General features: G+C 38.9%; 1 protein-coding gene across 1 annotated transcript in view; it reads left to right on the top strand.

Annotated features, from left to right (window-relative positions):
• LOC121431046 overlaps positions 1-15,314 on the top strand; it is a 55,496-nt gene that overhangs the window by 8,897 nt on the left and 31,285 nt on the right. Inside the window, exons 4-10 of the mRNA XM_041628514.1 lie at positions 1,081-1,282; positions 1,523-1,833; positions 5,332-5,437; positions 12,340-12,699; positions 13,117-13,455; positions 14,747-14,841; positions 15,083-15,272. Coding sequence (XP_041484448.1) covers positions 1,081-1,282; positions 1,523-1,833; positions 5,332-5,437; positions 12,340-12,699; positions 13,117-13,455; positions 14,747-14,841; positions 15,083-15,272 — 1,603 coding nt within the window. The remainder of the gene's footprint in view (positions 1-1,080; positions 1,283-1,522; positions 1,834-5,331; positions 5,438-12,339; positions 12,700-13,116; positions 13,456-14,746; positions 14,842-15,082; positions 15,273-15,314) is intronic.

The raw sequence follows: 15,314 nt of genomic DNA, 5'->3' as shown, positions 1-15,314 counted from the left end.
GAGTGTTCGCCGAGTACCGCCCCCTATTGACTGGGGAGTGCGTGTGTGTTGGTGGGGAATTAAGGCCTTATCAACATGAAATGATTAAACAGGAAGTTTGCCATTAAGAAAAGTTGTTGCGAAATACCAGGAAAAAATATAAAAGTTTGAGAAAAATCCATCAAATTTTAAGAAAGTTATTAAAGTTTCCAGTTAAGTTTTTGATCTGTGACATGATAGCAGCTACACCGTGCTATGTAATGTATTTAATGCGTACGTCTCAAATTGTTTTAATGGCTTTAAAATCTTAAGACTGAAAATACTTTTCTTTCAGGAGCGGATGTGAAATAATTTGTCTGTTGATATACTAAAGGTACAAGGAAAATGACATTTTATTTGTTCATATAGGGGCCAACTGCTCGCATTTATCGTCACTAACCAAAAGTATCTCATGTCTGTCTCGCCTGCATAGCAGAGCAAGACTATAGGCGCCGCTTTTCCGACGGCGACGATGGCGGGATCGTCAACATTGAAATCTTAACCAGATTAAGTTTTTTGAAATGTCACCATAATTTAGAAAGTATACGGACCTAGTTCATAAAACTTGGACATAATGATAATCAAGTATTCTGCCCGAGTTTCAGGTCACATGATCAAGGTTAAATGTCATTTAGGGTCACAGAAGTTAGACCATGTTTTGGTGAATCAATATCGAAATGTTAACCAAGGTTAAGTTTTTGAAATGTCGTCATAACTTCGAAAGTATATGGAACTAGATCATAAAACAATATAATATATAAAATATTAAAAAAGATAATAAAACATTACAATATATAATAAGCGTAGAGAAAATGTAATCAACTATAATGCCACAAAACAACAGAGAAACGGTAGAATAAAATAGAAATACTTAAAAATGAGGTAAGACATTAAAATCAGTGAAAGATAAAACGCAAATCATACAAACAGCAGATGCAGGTTAGCGTTATTAAGAATATCATCGATTAACCAGAAAGTTATGGACATTAATTTAATGTATGGTATCTGTATCATGCACCTATAAATCATGAGTCATGGCTTCCTTCAAATATTCACGGGCAGGTGGATTCTAATGTATGTGCATCGCCGACCTCCGTCGAGTGTCGGGTTCGAATCGCCCACCTGAATTCCACGGATGCAGCCCAAGCATTAGATCAAGACTGCACCAATGCAACTGCGGGACTCGAGTGTCAGGAGTCGTCTCAACCTTCAGGGGTAAAGTGTTACGACTATGAAATCAGGTTTACCTGCCCTCCTGATTCAGGTAGGTCCATACCCGTAGCAAACGGCGGGAAATATACTTATCCATCAGTCAAATAATTTGCAAACATCTGAAGCAAATAATAATCTTCCTAATATGTGAAATAAGATTATATTTTAACATACCCTAATGTATACATTATCTACAATACTAGAAACCGACTGTACAAAATGTGTCATTTTTTGGTAATTCATACAAAAAATTATCCTGGAAATTTTGTTTTCTCTGATATCAACCCATTAGGTGCACTTCCTGAACCGAATCTCCATTGGGAGCTGAATGGCCGAACATCAGCTTCCGGTAAAGCCCCCGGATGGTGCAATGGGCGACCCAAGTTCTACAACACCACAATCTACAGCAACACCCCGGGTGTAGCGGACGGTGCGGTGAACCCGAATGAGCATAGCACGCTTCTGCTCGAGGAGGGTCCGAGTTCCTCCAGACACGCATGCGCACTACGGAGCGCGGTAACCGGCCAAGCCAATCTGGGAAATTTCTCGGACCACTGCATTAACGATCTTCAGTGCTGCAACCATGACCCTAATTTTAAAGGAGTGAGTAAATAGGGATTATTCGCTTCGAGGCCTACATAAGAAAATCAATTGTCAAATTAAAAGAACAACCAAGAAGTCTTTGTCAAAAATTGATGAATCAAAACAGCAGTTGTTTCGTGCTCTGGACAAACGACATACTTGGTATTTTTCGTCAGCTCCTAAACTTAGGCATAAACTGTTGTTCATGTTCACCAATTTTTAATGGTTTTAATCGAGTGAAAATGAGTTAATCGGTACCTTACAAAGTGTCTTTCTCATCTAGATCATGTGAGGATGCGCCCCCTCTCCCCCCCAGCCCCCCGGACGGGAAATTATTTTTCCCCACCGCAGTTCCGGACGCCAATATTAATATTCCTAAATTCATGACTTAATGCGTCTTCGGAATAAGAGTGCGCATGTGCGTGGCCTCGGGTTTAGATCGATATAGATCCAGTTCTTAAACATTCTAAATGAAGTTAGTTTAGATCTAGTCTATAGTCTCTAGATCTTGATAGACTCTGATCTACACTATCAGCATTGAACGTGGGCCTATTTAATTAAACGTCAGACACAAAATAACGTCACGTCAGTGCACAGAACATGCGTCTAAAGTTCTTAAATACTTAATATCTAAATACGCGGCCAGCATTTACAATTGCAGAGTAACACTCTTGATTAACAAATTTAGATCGATATGCTTTTTCTTTGATCAAGTTTTTAATTTCCGGTGCTTTAATCGGCAATTAATTGTTTCTGTTACTACTATTGTCTATACACGAACTAGACGTTTTAAACCAAGCCAGGCTACCAAGCTCATTGGTCTAACGTAAGTAAACACAAAGTTCTAAAATGTCTAAGTTAACCATAGTCCATGGCATTAGACAGGTCCAGTGGCATAGCTACGGGGGGGGGGCGTGCCCCCCTCCCAGTTTGCCCCCTGAAAAAAATTGACAGAGCAAAAAAAACAAGAGAAAGAAGAAAAGAAAAAGGAAAAATAAAAGAGAGAAGAAAAAAAAGAAAAGGAAAATAAGAGGAGGAAAACGAGTGAATGAAATAATGTGAGGGAAAGACTTGCAAAAAAAATCTTTCATGTTATTATATAAAATTTTTGCTGGCGCTTCGCGCAAGAATTGCCTGTTCGATGAGATTCATATCTTGCTCAATTGGCTGATAAGGAGCAAGATTTAAAGTCAATATACAAATATATATTTTAGCTCGAACATCAAGCTTTCATTACTTTTTTTCATTTAGAAATGTAAATGGTCTGTAAAAACTTTAAGCTCACGATGCGTGGTCACATTGTTTGATTTGCCAAGTTCCTATTGTCTAAGTGTATTTTATAATGTTCCATTGAAAAAATGTATTGAGAATGCCCAGATTCTACATGTAGGTCTAGATCTAAAACATGCGCGATAGCCTGCATGCTCTTTATTGAAAGTGTACTTAAATTATCCAGTTTCACATCAGAATATCAATATTTGTCTGCTCACGCTTCATGATCGCATTATCAATGATACCCAGTTGACTATATCTTATTGATGATTTACAAAATATGAATGAGTTTTAGGTCTACAATTTCAATTATTTTCCTCTCGCGCTTCGCGCTCGCATCAATTGTTTAGTTACATACCTATCCCATCTATCAATACAAAAAGTGCTTAGAATGACCTTTTTTTAGGTCGGAATGCCAAAATAATTTGCTCGCGCTTCGCGCTCGCATTATTGAAATTGAAATATATACCATAACTGTAAGCAGTCTTTGACAAGTCCCTTTTCGATAATGCTAGAACTGTTAATAAAAATTTCTGCTCGCGCTTGGCGTTCGCAGTAACCATCTGGTTACATATGAATCTTGTTCAGGATCACACATAACACCCAGAATATAAAATTTTCAGGACAAAATACATTAAAGTAAAAAAAAATCGCTCGCGCTTCGCGCTCGCGCTTTTTAAAAGGCTTATGAGATTATTTCGTAATTATATTGTTTTATAAGAATAAAACCAAGAAGTGACTGATCGGGGAAAATATAGGTGAAGATTATTTCGGGTCCCGTCCCCTATTGGCGAAAGTCAGATCCGCCCTTGTGACACATACACACACACCGGAAAAAGCAAGGACCCCCCAGTGCCCCCCCCCCCCAGGAAAAAAATCCTAGCTACGCCACTGGACAGGTCCAGATTTGAGATAAAGTTAATGCGGTAGCCTAGGCTAGCCCTATAATCTAGCTTAGCATTATTAATGGCATAATTAATGGCAACTTGAAAGTGTTTATGAATTGGATCAAGATATACAGTGCGTCCCAGAATAAACGAAACCGAGATATATCGATGATTTATCATAACTTAAAACTAATACAATAGACAATTGACCTACCATTGTAAAGCTCAGAATCTCTTCTTTTATCTGATATTACCTAGATTATTCCTCATTCACGCATGAGTGAGCAAAAACAAATTTGAAAAAAGGATACCGAAAAACTCATTTGGCGGGGGTATCTGAATTTCAAAAAAGAAAATCACATGCCTAAATGCTTCAATATCTGCTCTTTCATTTGAAACCCTAATCACAGAAAATGGTCAAGAAGCAAAAAAGTTCTGTTCTCTCAAAAAATGCTTGTATTTCCACAGAAGCTATCGCACGATTAACAAAAGACATAATGCATGGCTGATCGTCAACAAACGGAGTGTCGAGTGACTTGGAACGCTAGCCTTTAAAACCTCTTCATGTTATGAAATTGTTAAAATTCAAGCTTTATTTCAAATAACCAGAATTTTGTCATTTCTTGAGCATTTCTGTAATTGAGGTATTAAATTAACGAAGAGCAGATATTGAACTTTTTAAAAATGTGTTTTTCTTTTTGAAAGCCATATACAGTCCACCACGTGATCTTTTGGTATCCCCTCTTCAAATTGTTTTTGCTCACTCATGAATGAGAAATAATCTACGTAATTTCAGATGAAAGACGTTATACTAAGCTTTACAATGGTAAGTCACCTGTCTATTGTAATTGTGATTAAGTTATGATAAATCATCGATAAATCTCGGTTTCGTTTTTTTTCCTGGGACGCACTGTAGATCTAAGCCTGCGGCTTATGTACATGATGTAAGGGCACCGTTATTTCTTGGCAATGTTAACGTAAAGGGCGGTAACAATAATTTTTTTAAAGACTAAGTCCACGCGCAAGCGTACTCTTGATTTGATTTGATTTATTCATTTCCTCTTATTTCGAAGACGCAAGTTATGAATATTCATATTGGCATCGGAACAGGGATGGGAAAAATAATTTCGCCCCTGGGACAGCATTGACCGACGTTGGAATAAGTTTGAAATTTGCTCAATATGATTTCGACAACATTGATTGTTTCGAAAATGCAGCACTGCCTTCACTTAATTATTTGGTCGCGAAATATAACATAATACATGCAATAAGCAATACAGCTCTGAAATTAAATAAAGTTCCAGGGTTACTTGAATAATATTGCTTACGTTCCGCTTGTTTTCTTGTTAAAATATCACAGATAACAGTGAGTGTTTGGATTAACGACCATTCAGTGAGCAAATCAACCATGCCCTTTATAGCTTCAGGAGCTCAACAAAGTAATACCAGGGGATTTACGCTGGACAGTGAGTCATGTTACATTAATATCGTTTGTTATAGGGAACTCACACTTTCCTGGTTTATAGTTCCCTTTTCCTTTTTTAAATTACAGCTTTGCCCAATTTTGTGATAGAAATATTTCTTCCACAGTACAAAGTTAAATAAAAAGAGTTGCCAAAGCTGTTGCACATTTTCAACCTTTTTAATAATTCTGCCGGTTAGTTGAACTCGGTCTCGCCATCTTCGAGCCCGCCTCCGCGTGGTCTCGTGGTTGAGGCATTGGCAGTCAGAACCAGGGACCCGGGTTCGATTCCCGGCGGAGGCATTTTTCAACATTTGATTTAGAATGCATGACAGCTCCGAGGGACTTTGAGTAAAGCTACGCATCTATTATTCTCTCATTTTCATTTGTTTCACCGTTGTACATATTCTATGTTCTATATTCTATTCGCAATCACTTTCCACACAGACACATTATCAATGAAATTAGAGAACCACGATTCTCTGCGAGCTATGTCTCATGTTACGCTCTGAAATATAAGGAGGAAACTTGGAAGGAATGGGATTTTGATAAATAGTGAATTGCAATTAAGCCTCCGTTTTTAATATGTAAATAATAAAACGGATGGAACCAAGACTACCATTACAAACCAGAACTGTATATTGATTTTTCAGGATTTAAGTGATGTATTATCGTCTGTGCGAAAAGTTTGTGCAACATAATAAGGGGATACCTACACGGCAGTTTAAGTGCGATTTTTTAGTCAAACTGAAATTTTATGAAACACCCTCGATTTACTACGTGCCTTATTGCTTATGTGGTGCACGACAAAATCTAAATTTTCGATGTGACAGCTCGAGCTTTATGGAAAGAAATGTCTGTCTCTGTTCGGTTTTTTTTTGCATCACGATCTCTCAGGGTCAGATGACCCGGGTTCGATTCCCACTTGGTGCTCTAGTGCCCTTTGGTAAGGCATTAATCCTCAGTACCAGGTCCTTCGGAGAGGACCTTAAGTCGGTCCTCTGGTTGCTCGCTTACAAGCATTCATGCTTTCTTAGCAATCAGGCAAAAAATCACCACCACCACCACCAGGTCACTGTTGAAGGGAATTCGGTGAGATCACGTGCCACAGAATTTATCATATATACACAACAAAAAAAGTAAGTCCCCCCTAAATCAAATTGCTGTAACTTTTGAACAGAATTATTTTGAGATATGATATTTCGAAAGTGGTTTTCTACACTCATTAGGCAACTCCTGGAGAAATATGAGATTGATCAGTTGAGTCATGCATGAGTAATCAAAAATTGGATTAAAAATTACCATTTTTGAAAGTCACAAGAGTCGTGTTTCAGATTGTACAAATACAAAGTTGGACAAAAGTTGATTTTAGGTAAATTTTATGGTGTTATACTGTTTTACTATCCATCATTTAGTCACTCCACACACAATTTTGCTATAGTATGTTCATGGTTGAGTGAGCACATTGTATTGCAGGGGCCGCGGAAGCGGGGGAGGTTCAGCTCCCCACTTTTTTTCAAAAGGCATGTGCAAAAATTTAAAAATGACCAAACGATTGTGATTTTTTGCATGGTCAGCCCCCACCCTCCGACTTTTGGCTCAGTCCCCCCCCACTTTGAAACCCGTTCCGCGGCCCCTGTATTGTGACGTATCATCATAGGGGTTAATGGTGGTATCCTCTACAACTTATTAGATCATTTTAAAATTTGAAAATGTTGGTGGCTCACCCGATTAAAGGCCCCTCCCCCCATTTTAAAATTCTGGATCCACCACTGATTTGCCCATAAATTACACTGATCATGAGAAATTGTTACGTAAAAATACATTTAAAGGACAAGTCCACCCCAACAATAACTTGATTTGAATAAAAAGAGAAAAATTCAACAAGCACAAAAGTGACATTTTTGCCTTCTGACGGTGCTCACTGAAGCATGACGCAAAATACGTCCACAACATTTACTTAGAGGGTAGCTTATAAAATTACCTACACGCTCATGTAAAAATATATTAAAAACTGGCATTCGTTTGGAAATTATTGATGTTTGTTTAAGGGAGGACTTACTTTTTTGTTGTGTATATTTGCGACTTATAGTGACATTTAAAGTTGAGGTGATGGGTACCCTATAGAGAAAAATTCCTTGAATGCTCGAGCGCCCGGCTACAGCTATAGCCGGGGTAATATTAACACATTTTTATAAGCACGCAGGGCCCGCTGTGAGAACACTTTTCGTGACTGAAGGGGTTACCCTGGGTAAAAAAGAAATGACTGTTGTTGATATTATTATTATTATTATCATGTTACTACTACTACTACTACTACTACTACTACTACTACTACTACTACTACTACTACTACTACTACTACTAGGCCCTACTACCACTACCTCTACTACAACAACAACAACAACAACTACTACTACTACTAACATACTCTTCTTCTGGTGTGGAGTATGTACAGTGCCATTCTAAAATATTCTGAAAAGTTACTAAGCGCACCAAAAAACACCATACTCCTCTCTTAGCGAAGCAGGATCCTCTGTACCTCTTGTTTGAAGAAGGTAAGAGAGGTGACATTGGGTAATTCATCTGGCAAGGAATTCCATAACCTAATGGAGTCTGGAAAGAAGGACTTCTGATAGATGAGAGTCCTTGCAGAAGGTATTTGGAATCGCTGAGAGTGTCCACGGCTTGATGTCATCGCCGGAATTAGGAATGTCTGTCGAATGTCTATACGCCGGTTGACGATACGATGCACCATCATCATTATGTATTGTACTGTGCCCTACGCTCCAAGAATGTTGGCCAGTCGAGTTGACCTAGCATCGATGTGACGCTGCTTGCGCGTTTGAAGTCACCAACAACAAACCTGGCAAAACGGTGCTGGACCATTTCCAGTCGATGAATATTCTCTAAGGGTCCCACACAACACATGCATACTTTAAAATGGGGCGTACTAAAGCCAGGTAACATAAGGACAAGGGCTGTTTCACTGAAGAAATGCACTGACAGAGCTGGCTTTCTTGGTAATCGCTTTAACGTTGTGAGTCCAGTTCGGGTTGCTCTTGAGATGGACACCTAGATACTTAACTGTTTCAGCTGACGCATGAAGCTGTCCATTTATGCTATAAGTCCAGTTGACAGGTTTTCTCTTGTTGGTTACACGCAGTAACGGGCACTTATGTGGGTTGAAAGTCATAAGCCAGTCACTTTCCATGGTTGTAAGGCCTTCAGGTCATGCTGCAGTTGTTTAGAGTCCACTTCCGATATATCATGCAGTCGTCTGCAAACAGACGTATTGTACAACCAGCTGAGACATACTCGGGAAGGTCGTTGATAAACAGCAGGAGGAGCAGTGGCCCGATGACGCTCCCTTGTGGCACGCCAGATGCGACTTGTGCAGTTTTACATGTACATCCTTCAAGCACAAGTTGTTGACACCGATTTGTGAAAAAGTCTGGTATCCATTAGTGGAATTTATCGTTGATTCCATAGTGTTGTAACTTGTAGAGTAGTCTAGCGTGTGATACTTTACGAAACACCTTGCATAAGTCAAGCAGGATGGTATCGTTTTGTTCCTTCTTATCGAATTCCTTCGCTAGGACTTGGACTGCAAGGATTAGCTGTGACTCGCATGAACTGCGCTTTTTGAGGATATGTTGAGTGTCTGTCAAGATGTTGTTGCTTTCCAGATGACTCATAATAGCACTGAAGACGATGTGCTCAAGTACCTTACATGCAACAAATGTTAGAGAAATGGGTCTATATTTGTCTGGTCTATTCTTTTTACCTTCTTTATAGATGGGTATTGCATTAGTCAAACGCCAGTCATCAGGGGTGATTTGTTGGTCAAGCGAGGTTCGGTAAAGCAACGTAAAAATTGTTGTAAGTTCCAAGGCCAAATCTTTTAAAAGCCTAGTAGTTATAAGGTCAGGACCCGTTGCCTGGTGAACATCCAGTTCAGAGAGAAGCTTGTATACTCCAACATGTGACCTCTATCCTGCTCATTGATGGATAACAAATTCCCCTGTCCTTGATGTTGTCTTTGTCTTCATTACAATTGAAGACAGAAGCAAACTTGTCGTTAAGGATGTTTGCTTTGCAGCCGCTGTCAGAATATGTGATTCTATCCATGGAATTGAAGGGAGCTACTCCAGAATTGTCAAAACGTCGGCTGTTATAAACCTCTAGAAGCGTTTTGAGTTGCTTGAGGAGTCGGGACTGACTATGTTAGTAATTAAGTCATTATAGACACACCTGTTGACTGATCTGGTCTTCTTCTTAGTCAGATGTTGGTACTTCGGGATCTTGGCTTCCTTTGGCTCGAACAAAACTTTGCCTTTCTGCCTTGTAGGTGGCAATCCATGCTTAGTGGAAGCGTGTGTGGACGACATCTTGGAGGGAGCGTACTTGTTCTGACAATCGATGAGAAACTGCCTGATGTCTGACCAAATACCTGCAAATGACTGCGTAGATTTTGCAGTGAACTTCCTTTAGAAAGGGAGGCACTCATGTTTCATGCTGGTGAGATCTGCATCTTTCCAGAGGTAGATTTTACCTTTCACTGGTTTCTGTTCCCTGGGCATGATGTTGGAAGAAATCATAACAAGATCATGATCTCCAATAACCGGTAATGCACAGCATCTATCCACAAGAGAAGGCCTATTAGACAAGAACAAGTGTAGAATGCTGTCGTGTCTTGTGGGGGAACTTTACCATTTTCTGTAGACCACAAGTACCTACATGTATTTGTACCTATCATGTCCAAAAGCGTTTGCTTGTTTATGTTGATTGTGGGTTCGATTCCCTCCAGCAGATACTGTTTCCCAGTTAATATCTGGAAGGTTAAGATCTCCATCCAACCAGAAAACGGAATTTATTGATTTTCAACAACACTGCATTGCTCACCCATGTATTGAGGTGAACTGGAAGGTAGACTGCCCCAATAACCAAAGCTTTCCGTCCATTAAAATGAAGTTTGGTAAAACCTGCTTCACAGTCGTGGTTGTTGACTGGTAGGTGTTCAAAGCAAACTCTTGTTTGAGGGCTATCAGAACTCCGCCATATCCATTGCTGCGTTCTTCACGTAAAATATTGTAGCTTGATGGGAATAGTTCAGTACAATGAATGTTCTCGTTCAACCAGGTTTCAGTGCCGATTATGACATCAGGGTCAGATGATTCAATCACATTGCCCATCTCTTCCTTCTTGCTCTTTCCACTCTGGGAATTAACCACCCAGATCTTCACATTCTTCTTTAGGCTCTTAACATTCGTAAATGGGCGGCGTCTGGATTGTCTACCTGGTGCATAACTAGCTAGAGGTGAACCAGGATTAGCAGCAGATACACAAGGCACAGTACCTTCATTTTAGGATAGGCTTTCAAAGGTATTTGAAGTTTCCAATGTGTAACTGTTAAAGAGGCTTGATGAAAATTGTGACAGTCCGCAACTTACACAATGCTTCCATGTTACCCCACGGTCACAGATCTGACATGGGTACTTGAAACGCGGACCTGGATTGAATTCGACGTCAGTGGCATTAACGAGCAAGAGTAGACTTAAGTACACCAGAGTGCGTGTTTTGCATCCATGCTTCACGTACGTACAAGGCTGATTTTTTTTTCAGTGACTTTGTCAGCACCTCCAGTTGGGTAGGTGACCCTTATTGGCCAAAATGTTCTAGACCAAGATTATGAACAGGTTCCTCAAATGTTTTAAAGAAAGTAAAGTTCAGAGATACAGGAGATCTGGATTCTTCTTTCTGGTTAAAATTATATTCAGTAAAGTTGTTACCAGAAAAATGTAGTAAAACATGTTGAAAAGTTGATAAATCTGAGTCATGGTCAGTCACTTCACCACCTTCACAAATGTGTATGATGCATTGACATGTAGACGGTTACCAAGATATTGGATGTTGCCATGTATGTGCCTCTGTATATGGCATTGAACTCAATGTCAACTCTTGTTAATGTTTGTACATAATTTTTATGTAAAATGATGACATTATTTTCTTCCCTCCACCCTTCACCTCCTTTTTCATAATTGAAAAATGTTTTTTTCCCTCAATTTACATTGAAATCAATCAACATAATACATATCGAAATATTTTTGTGTGTTTTTATCGGTCATTCTATTTTCTCTTTATATAGCATTATCCACTTAATGATATTTTTGTAATGTGTAGAACCTCGAGTGCAATATTTAATCTTACTAATATGTTCTTATTATATTTTGTTAATTCGTAGGTATATAATTTAATGTACTTTTCATTTTTTTTCTGTTAACTTTGTATGTGTCAGTCTTCGGACTGTTTTACAATGTCTTTTCATAATAAACTAATTGAATTGAATTGAGTCAACTACATTCAGTACTGTACTAGACAAACATACGTGTAGGCATAGCAACTCCCATACTTTAGGCTAGCTTCAACTTCAAGTAAAGACTAAATTTACTTGTAGAAATAGTACAATAAGTCAAAGTCACGACCAATAGATTCGTCAAGATTGCTTAATAAAATATGCAAGAGTCCGACCTATCCAATAAACAACAAAATTGCCTAATTGACTAAGGAATCCAAGATGGCTGTCATGGGCTTCCAGATGACTCTAGCTGGTAAATCCAGAATATCCACAGAGGTCTTCCTTTACTCATAGACATCAATAGATGTATAGAGACATAGATAGTAGCCACAAAGGAGGAAAAAAGCAAGCAACTTTCCAAAAAGCAGTAAAAATTTTGTGACAAAATCTTCAGCTTTGAAAAGGCACTGATCACACACACACACCGCCATAGCTTACTACTACTACTACTACTGCTACTACTACTACTACTACTACTGCTACTACTACTTCTACTTCTTCTGTTATGTTGTTCTTTGATGATGTTTATCTCCTTTCCGAAACTACAGAGAGAAATGCCAAACAGTTTGCGTTCCTGTTTCGATACGATGTCCGCAAAGTTCCGGCTAATATCTCCCCAGCTAAGCCTCAGCTATTGACCCCTTACGGCACATGGGCCCATTACATCCTCTCTAGCGATCGCAGAAATACGAGGATCTACCACAACGGAATAAACCACATCACGCAAAACTTTTCCAGACAGACTCCCGATGGCATCCCGAGCACGTTGCCTCTCCTTCTCTTCGCCAAGAATCCGGATGTGAACGACTTGGACACCACTCCTGACGTGTCAATCAGCAACTTAAAGATCTTCTATAGGAAGTTCACCCAGGCTGAAGCCCAAAAACTCTATGCCGAAGAGATTGGAAGTAAGGAGAACTTGCAATTATTAGAATTCATTAGAGTGGGGGTGTCCACAATTTTGTTTACTTTCACTTCATTGTTACCTTTTCCAATGCCTAGGTGATGCAAGTAAAGAAAATTAATTAATATTTGCTTTGATTGACTATTGGCACAACTTGAAAATAATACCACACTGTGATGATAAGATTAAGCATTAACATGAAATTTATTATCAGAGGAGCGATTCATGAAGGTGCTTTTCGGGGACATTTTATCCGAAAGTAGGTATTTGTTTACTGACACTTTCCATTTGAACTGTGGTTCTTAGTCAATCCATTTGTTCTACATATATATGAAACCTATCTGTGGCAATAATGAGTATATCTTAAACTGATAACTGTATTTTATTATTATTACCAATCAATATTTTTCGATATACATAGCCTTATCAGTTAGTTCTGAAGATATAGTTCACATCCTCTACGTCGTCCAAGTCAGTGATCCCTCAGACCCGAACATTCTTGTCGAATGCGTCGCTCGTGGACCCGGAAAGGACATGGTACCGTCTATCAACTGGTTCATACTGGATGCGGATGGAATGAACTACTCCGCACTGGATCAATCCGGTTTGAAGGGCCGCGTTTACACGGAACTCGTAAGCGATAACTACCGCATAAAGTCTGCCTTGCAACTGATCAATTACGGTGGCAATGCCAGTGTCGTGTGCGAGGCGGTTGATGACGCGACTGGAGCTCGAAAGGCCTCTCGCTCGGAACTGTATGGTAAATATTGTGTGCTATTGTGATGGGATGTTTTTTCAACCAATTGGGTCGTGTGGCCTAGTGGTTAGAGCATCGGAATCATGATCGTAAGGTTGTGAGTTCGAGTCCCTGCTTGGCCATTGTCTCCACTTTGAGAAAAAGACCCGAGAATAATTTCTGCCGTCTACAAGGTCACCCACTATGCCTGATTAACCTGTTTCCTATGTAATTGGTTATATACCAGTGTGGTGTTCTTTCAGCAGATAAAGAAAAAAAAATCAATTTAAGGGGAGGTGTTGACCAGTTAAGGGCTGCTACAGTCACTTCCCTCAAAACATAAACCCACAAATTAATGTTGTTTTTAATCACTGTTGAGAACGTTATGTGCCAAGATTTCATTTTCAACTAATTCTAGTTTGTACAAGCCAAAATCAATACAAATCAATTATTTCAGGAATTCACATTTTCTCGCTCTCCTCCCTTTCTCACGATAGTATTGACAAGGATGCATGCTATTAGAAACCAGACACTCTTAAAGTTTATTGCCACTGGCGAGTGAGTAATTCACGATCTCAGTTAAATGGTAGTGGTTGTAGTTTTGTTATGTGCCTATAACTTTTGCAATTATGGTGATTGTGTCATGGTGGTGATAATAGAACAACAAATAAATAATTATTTTAGATAATGAAATGATAATAATGATAAAAATAATAATAGCAATAGTACACTCTAAAATATGAAGTGCTAATTTAGCTCTAAAAGAGCGTGTAGAGTGCTGATTTGTCTAGTTCAAATTTGAACTAGACAAATCAGCACTCCGAAGTGCAGTCACTATACAGGCTCTTTAAGAGCTAAATTAGCACTTCATTTTTAAGAGTGTAATAATAATAATAACAATGATACTAATAAAAAACAATAATAAGAATGATATTGATAATAATAATTGTTATTATAATAATGAGAGTAAAAATAATAATGACAGAAATACTAATCGTTATCATCATACTGAGAACTACAATGAGACTACAACGTAGGAATGGACCAGCTTTGGTGAATCTTTGTTGGGGGTGGTGTTGAGGAAGCTTAAGACGTGAGGCAAATGACTGAGCATATCCATTAGGATTTTATCTGCCTTTACCATCAACTTCGTCTTTCATCTTTCAGAAAATTCTTCCGTATGAATTGATAAATGCGACCAAGGATTTTCCATTTCTCATTTTTCGAGACATCACTGGAAGGATCTGAAATAAAAGCTTATGTTCTTTGAAAAACATTTCACATTTTGACACAATTTCTGCTTCATTCCCCACAGAGCGTAATTACAACTGGACTACTTGGATGAGCTTTGACGCACCGTATTTGCACGAGGACGGGATGGACAATGAAAGCATTGCTTTACTCCAGGAGGTATAAGTGCAAAAGTTTGGTACTTTGTTAGTATGCTAAGATTGGAACATAAGTATACCACTTTATGTAGTAATTTAGGGTACAACAGGTGAGTACCACATGATTTCTAAAGATATTTGTACAGTATATTCAATGAAGAGATAATTCTCTGTGATTTGGTGTCACATTTTGTCAATTCAATTGGAAATCACACCAGTTCCTGGTACAGATTCATATCCCCCAAATCTTCTCTTTTTTACAGGAAACGTGTGAGAATCCGATAGACATCGAATGCCGGACTCTGTACACCCATATTCCTTCCTTTATGACAACACAGTCGTTTGACGTTAGCTGTACCGTAGAGGGCGGGCTAGTGTGCATTGGATCGAGTCAGAGTTCCCTGGATAACTTTACGTGCTTTGACTACGAAGTCCGGCTGCTATGTCCACAGCGTGAGTTCATTGAATATGATTATCAGATTGTTGAAAATAAAT

The sequence above is a fragment of the Lytechinus variegatus genome, chromosome 17 (assembly GCF_018143015.1).
Source record: "Lytechinus variegatus isolate NC3 chromosome 17, Lvar_3.0, whole genome shotgun sequence".
Classification (NCBI taxonomy): Eukaryota; Metazoa; Echinodermata; class Echinoidea; order Temnopleuroida; family Toxopneustidae; genus Lytechinus; species Lytechinus variegatus.
The sequence above is the reverse complement of the archived record's forward strand: the minus strand, read 5'-3'. Positions and strand labels throughout refer to the sequence as shown.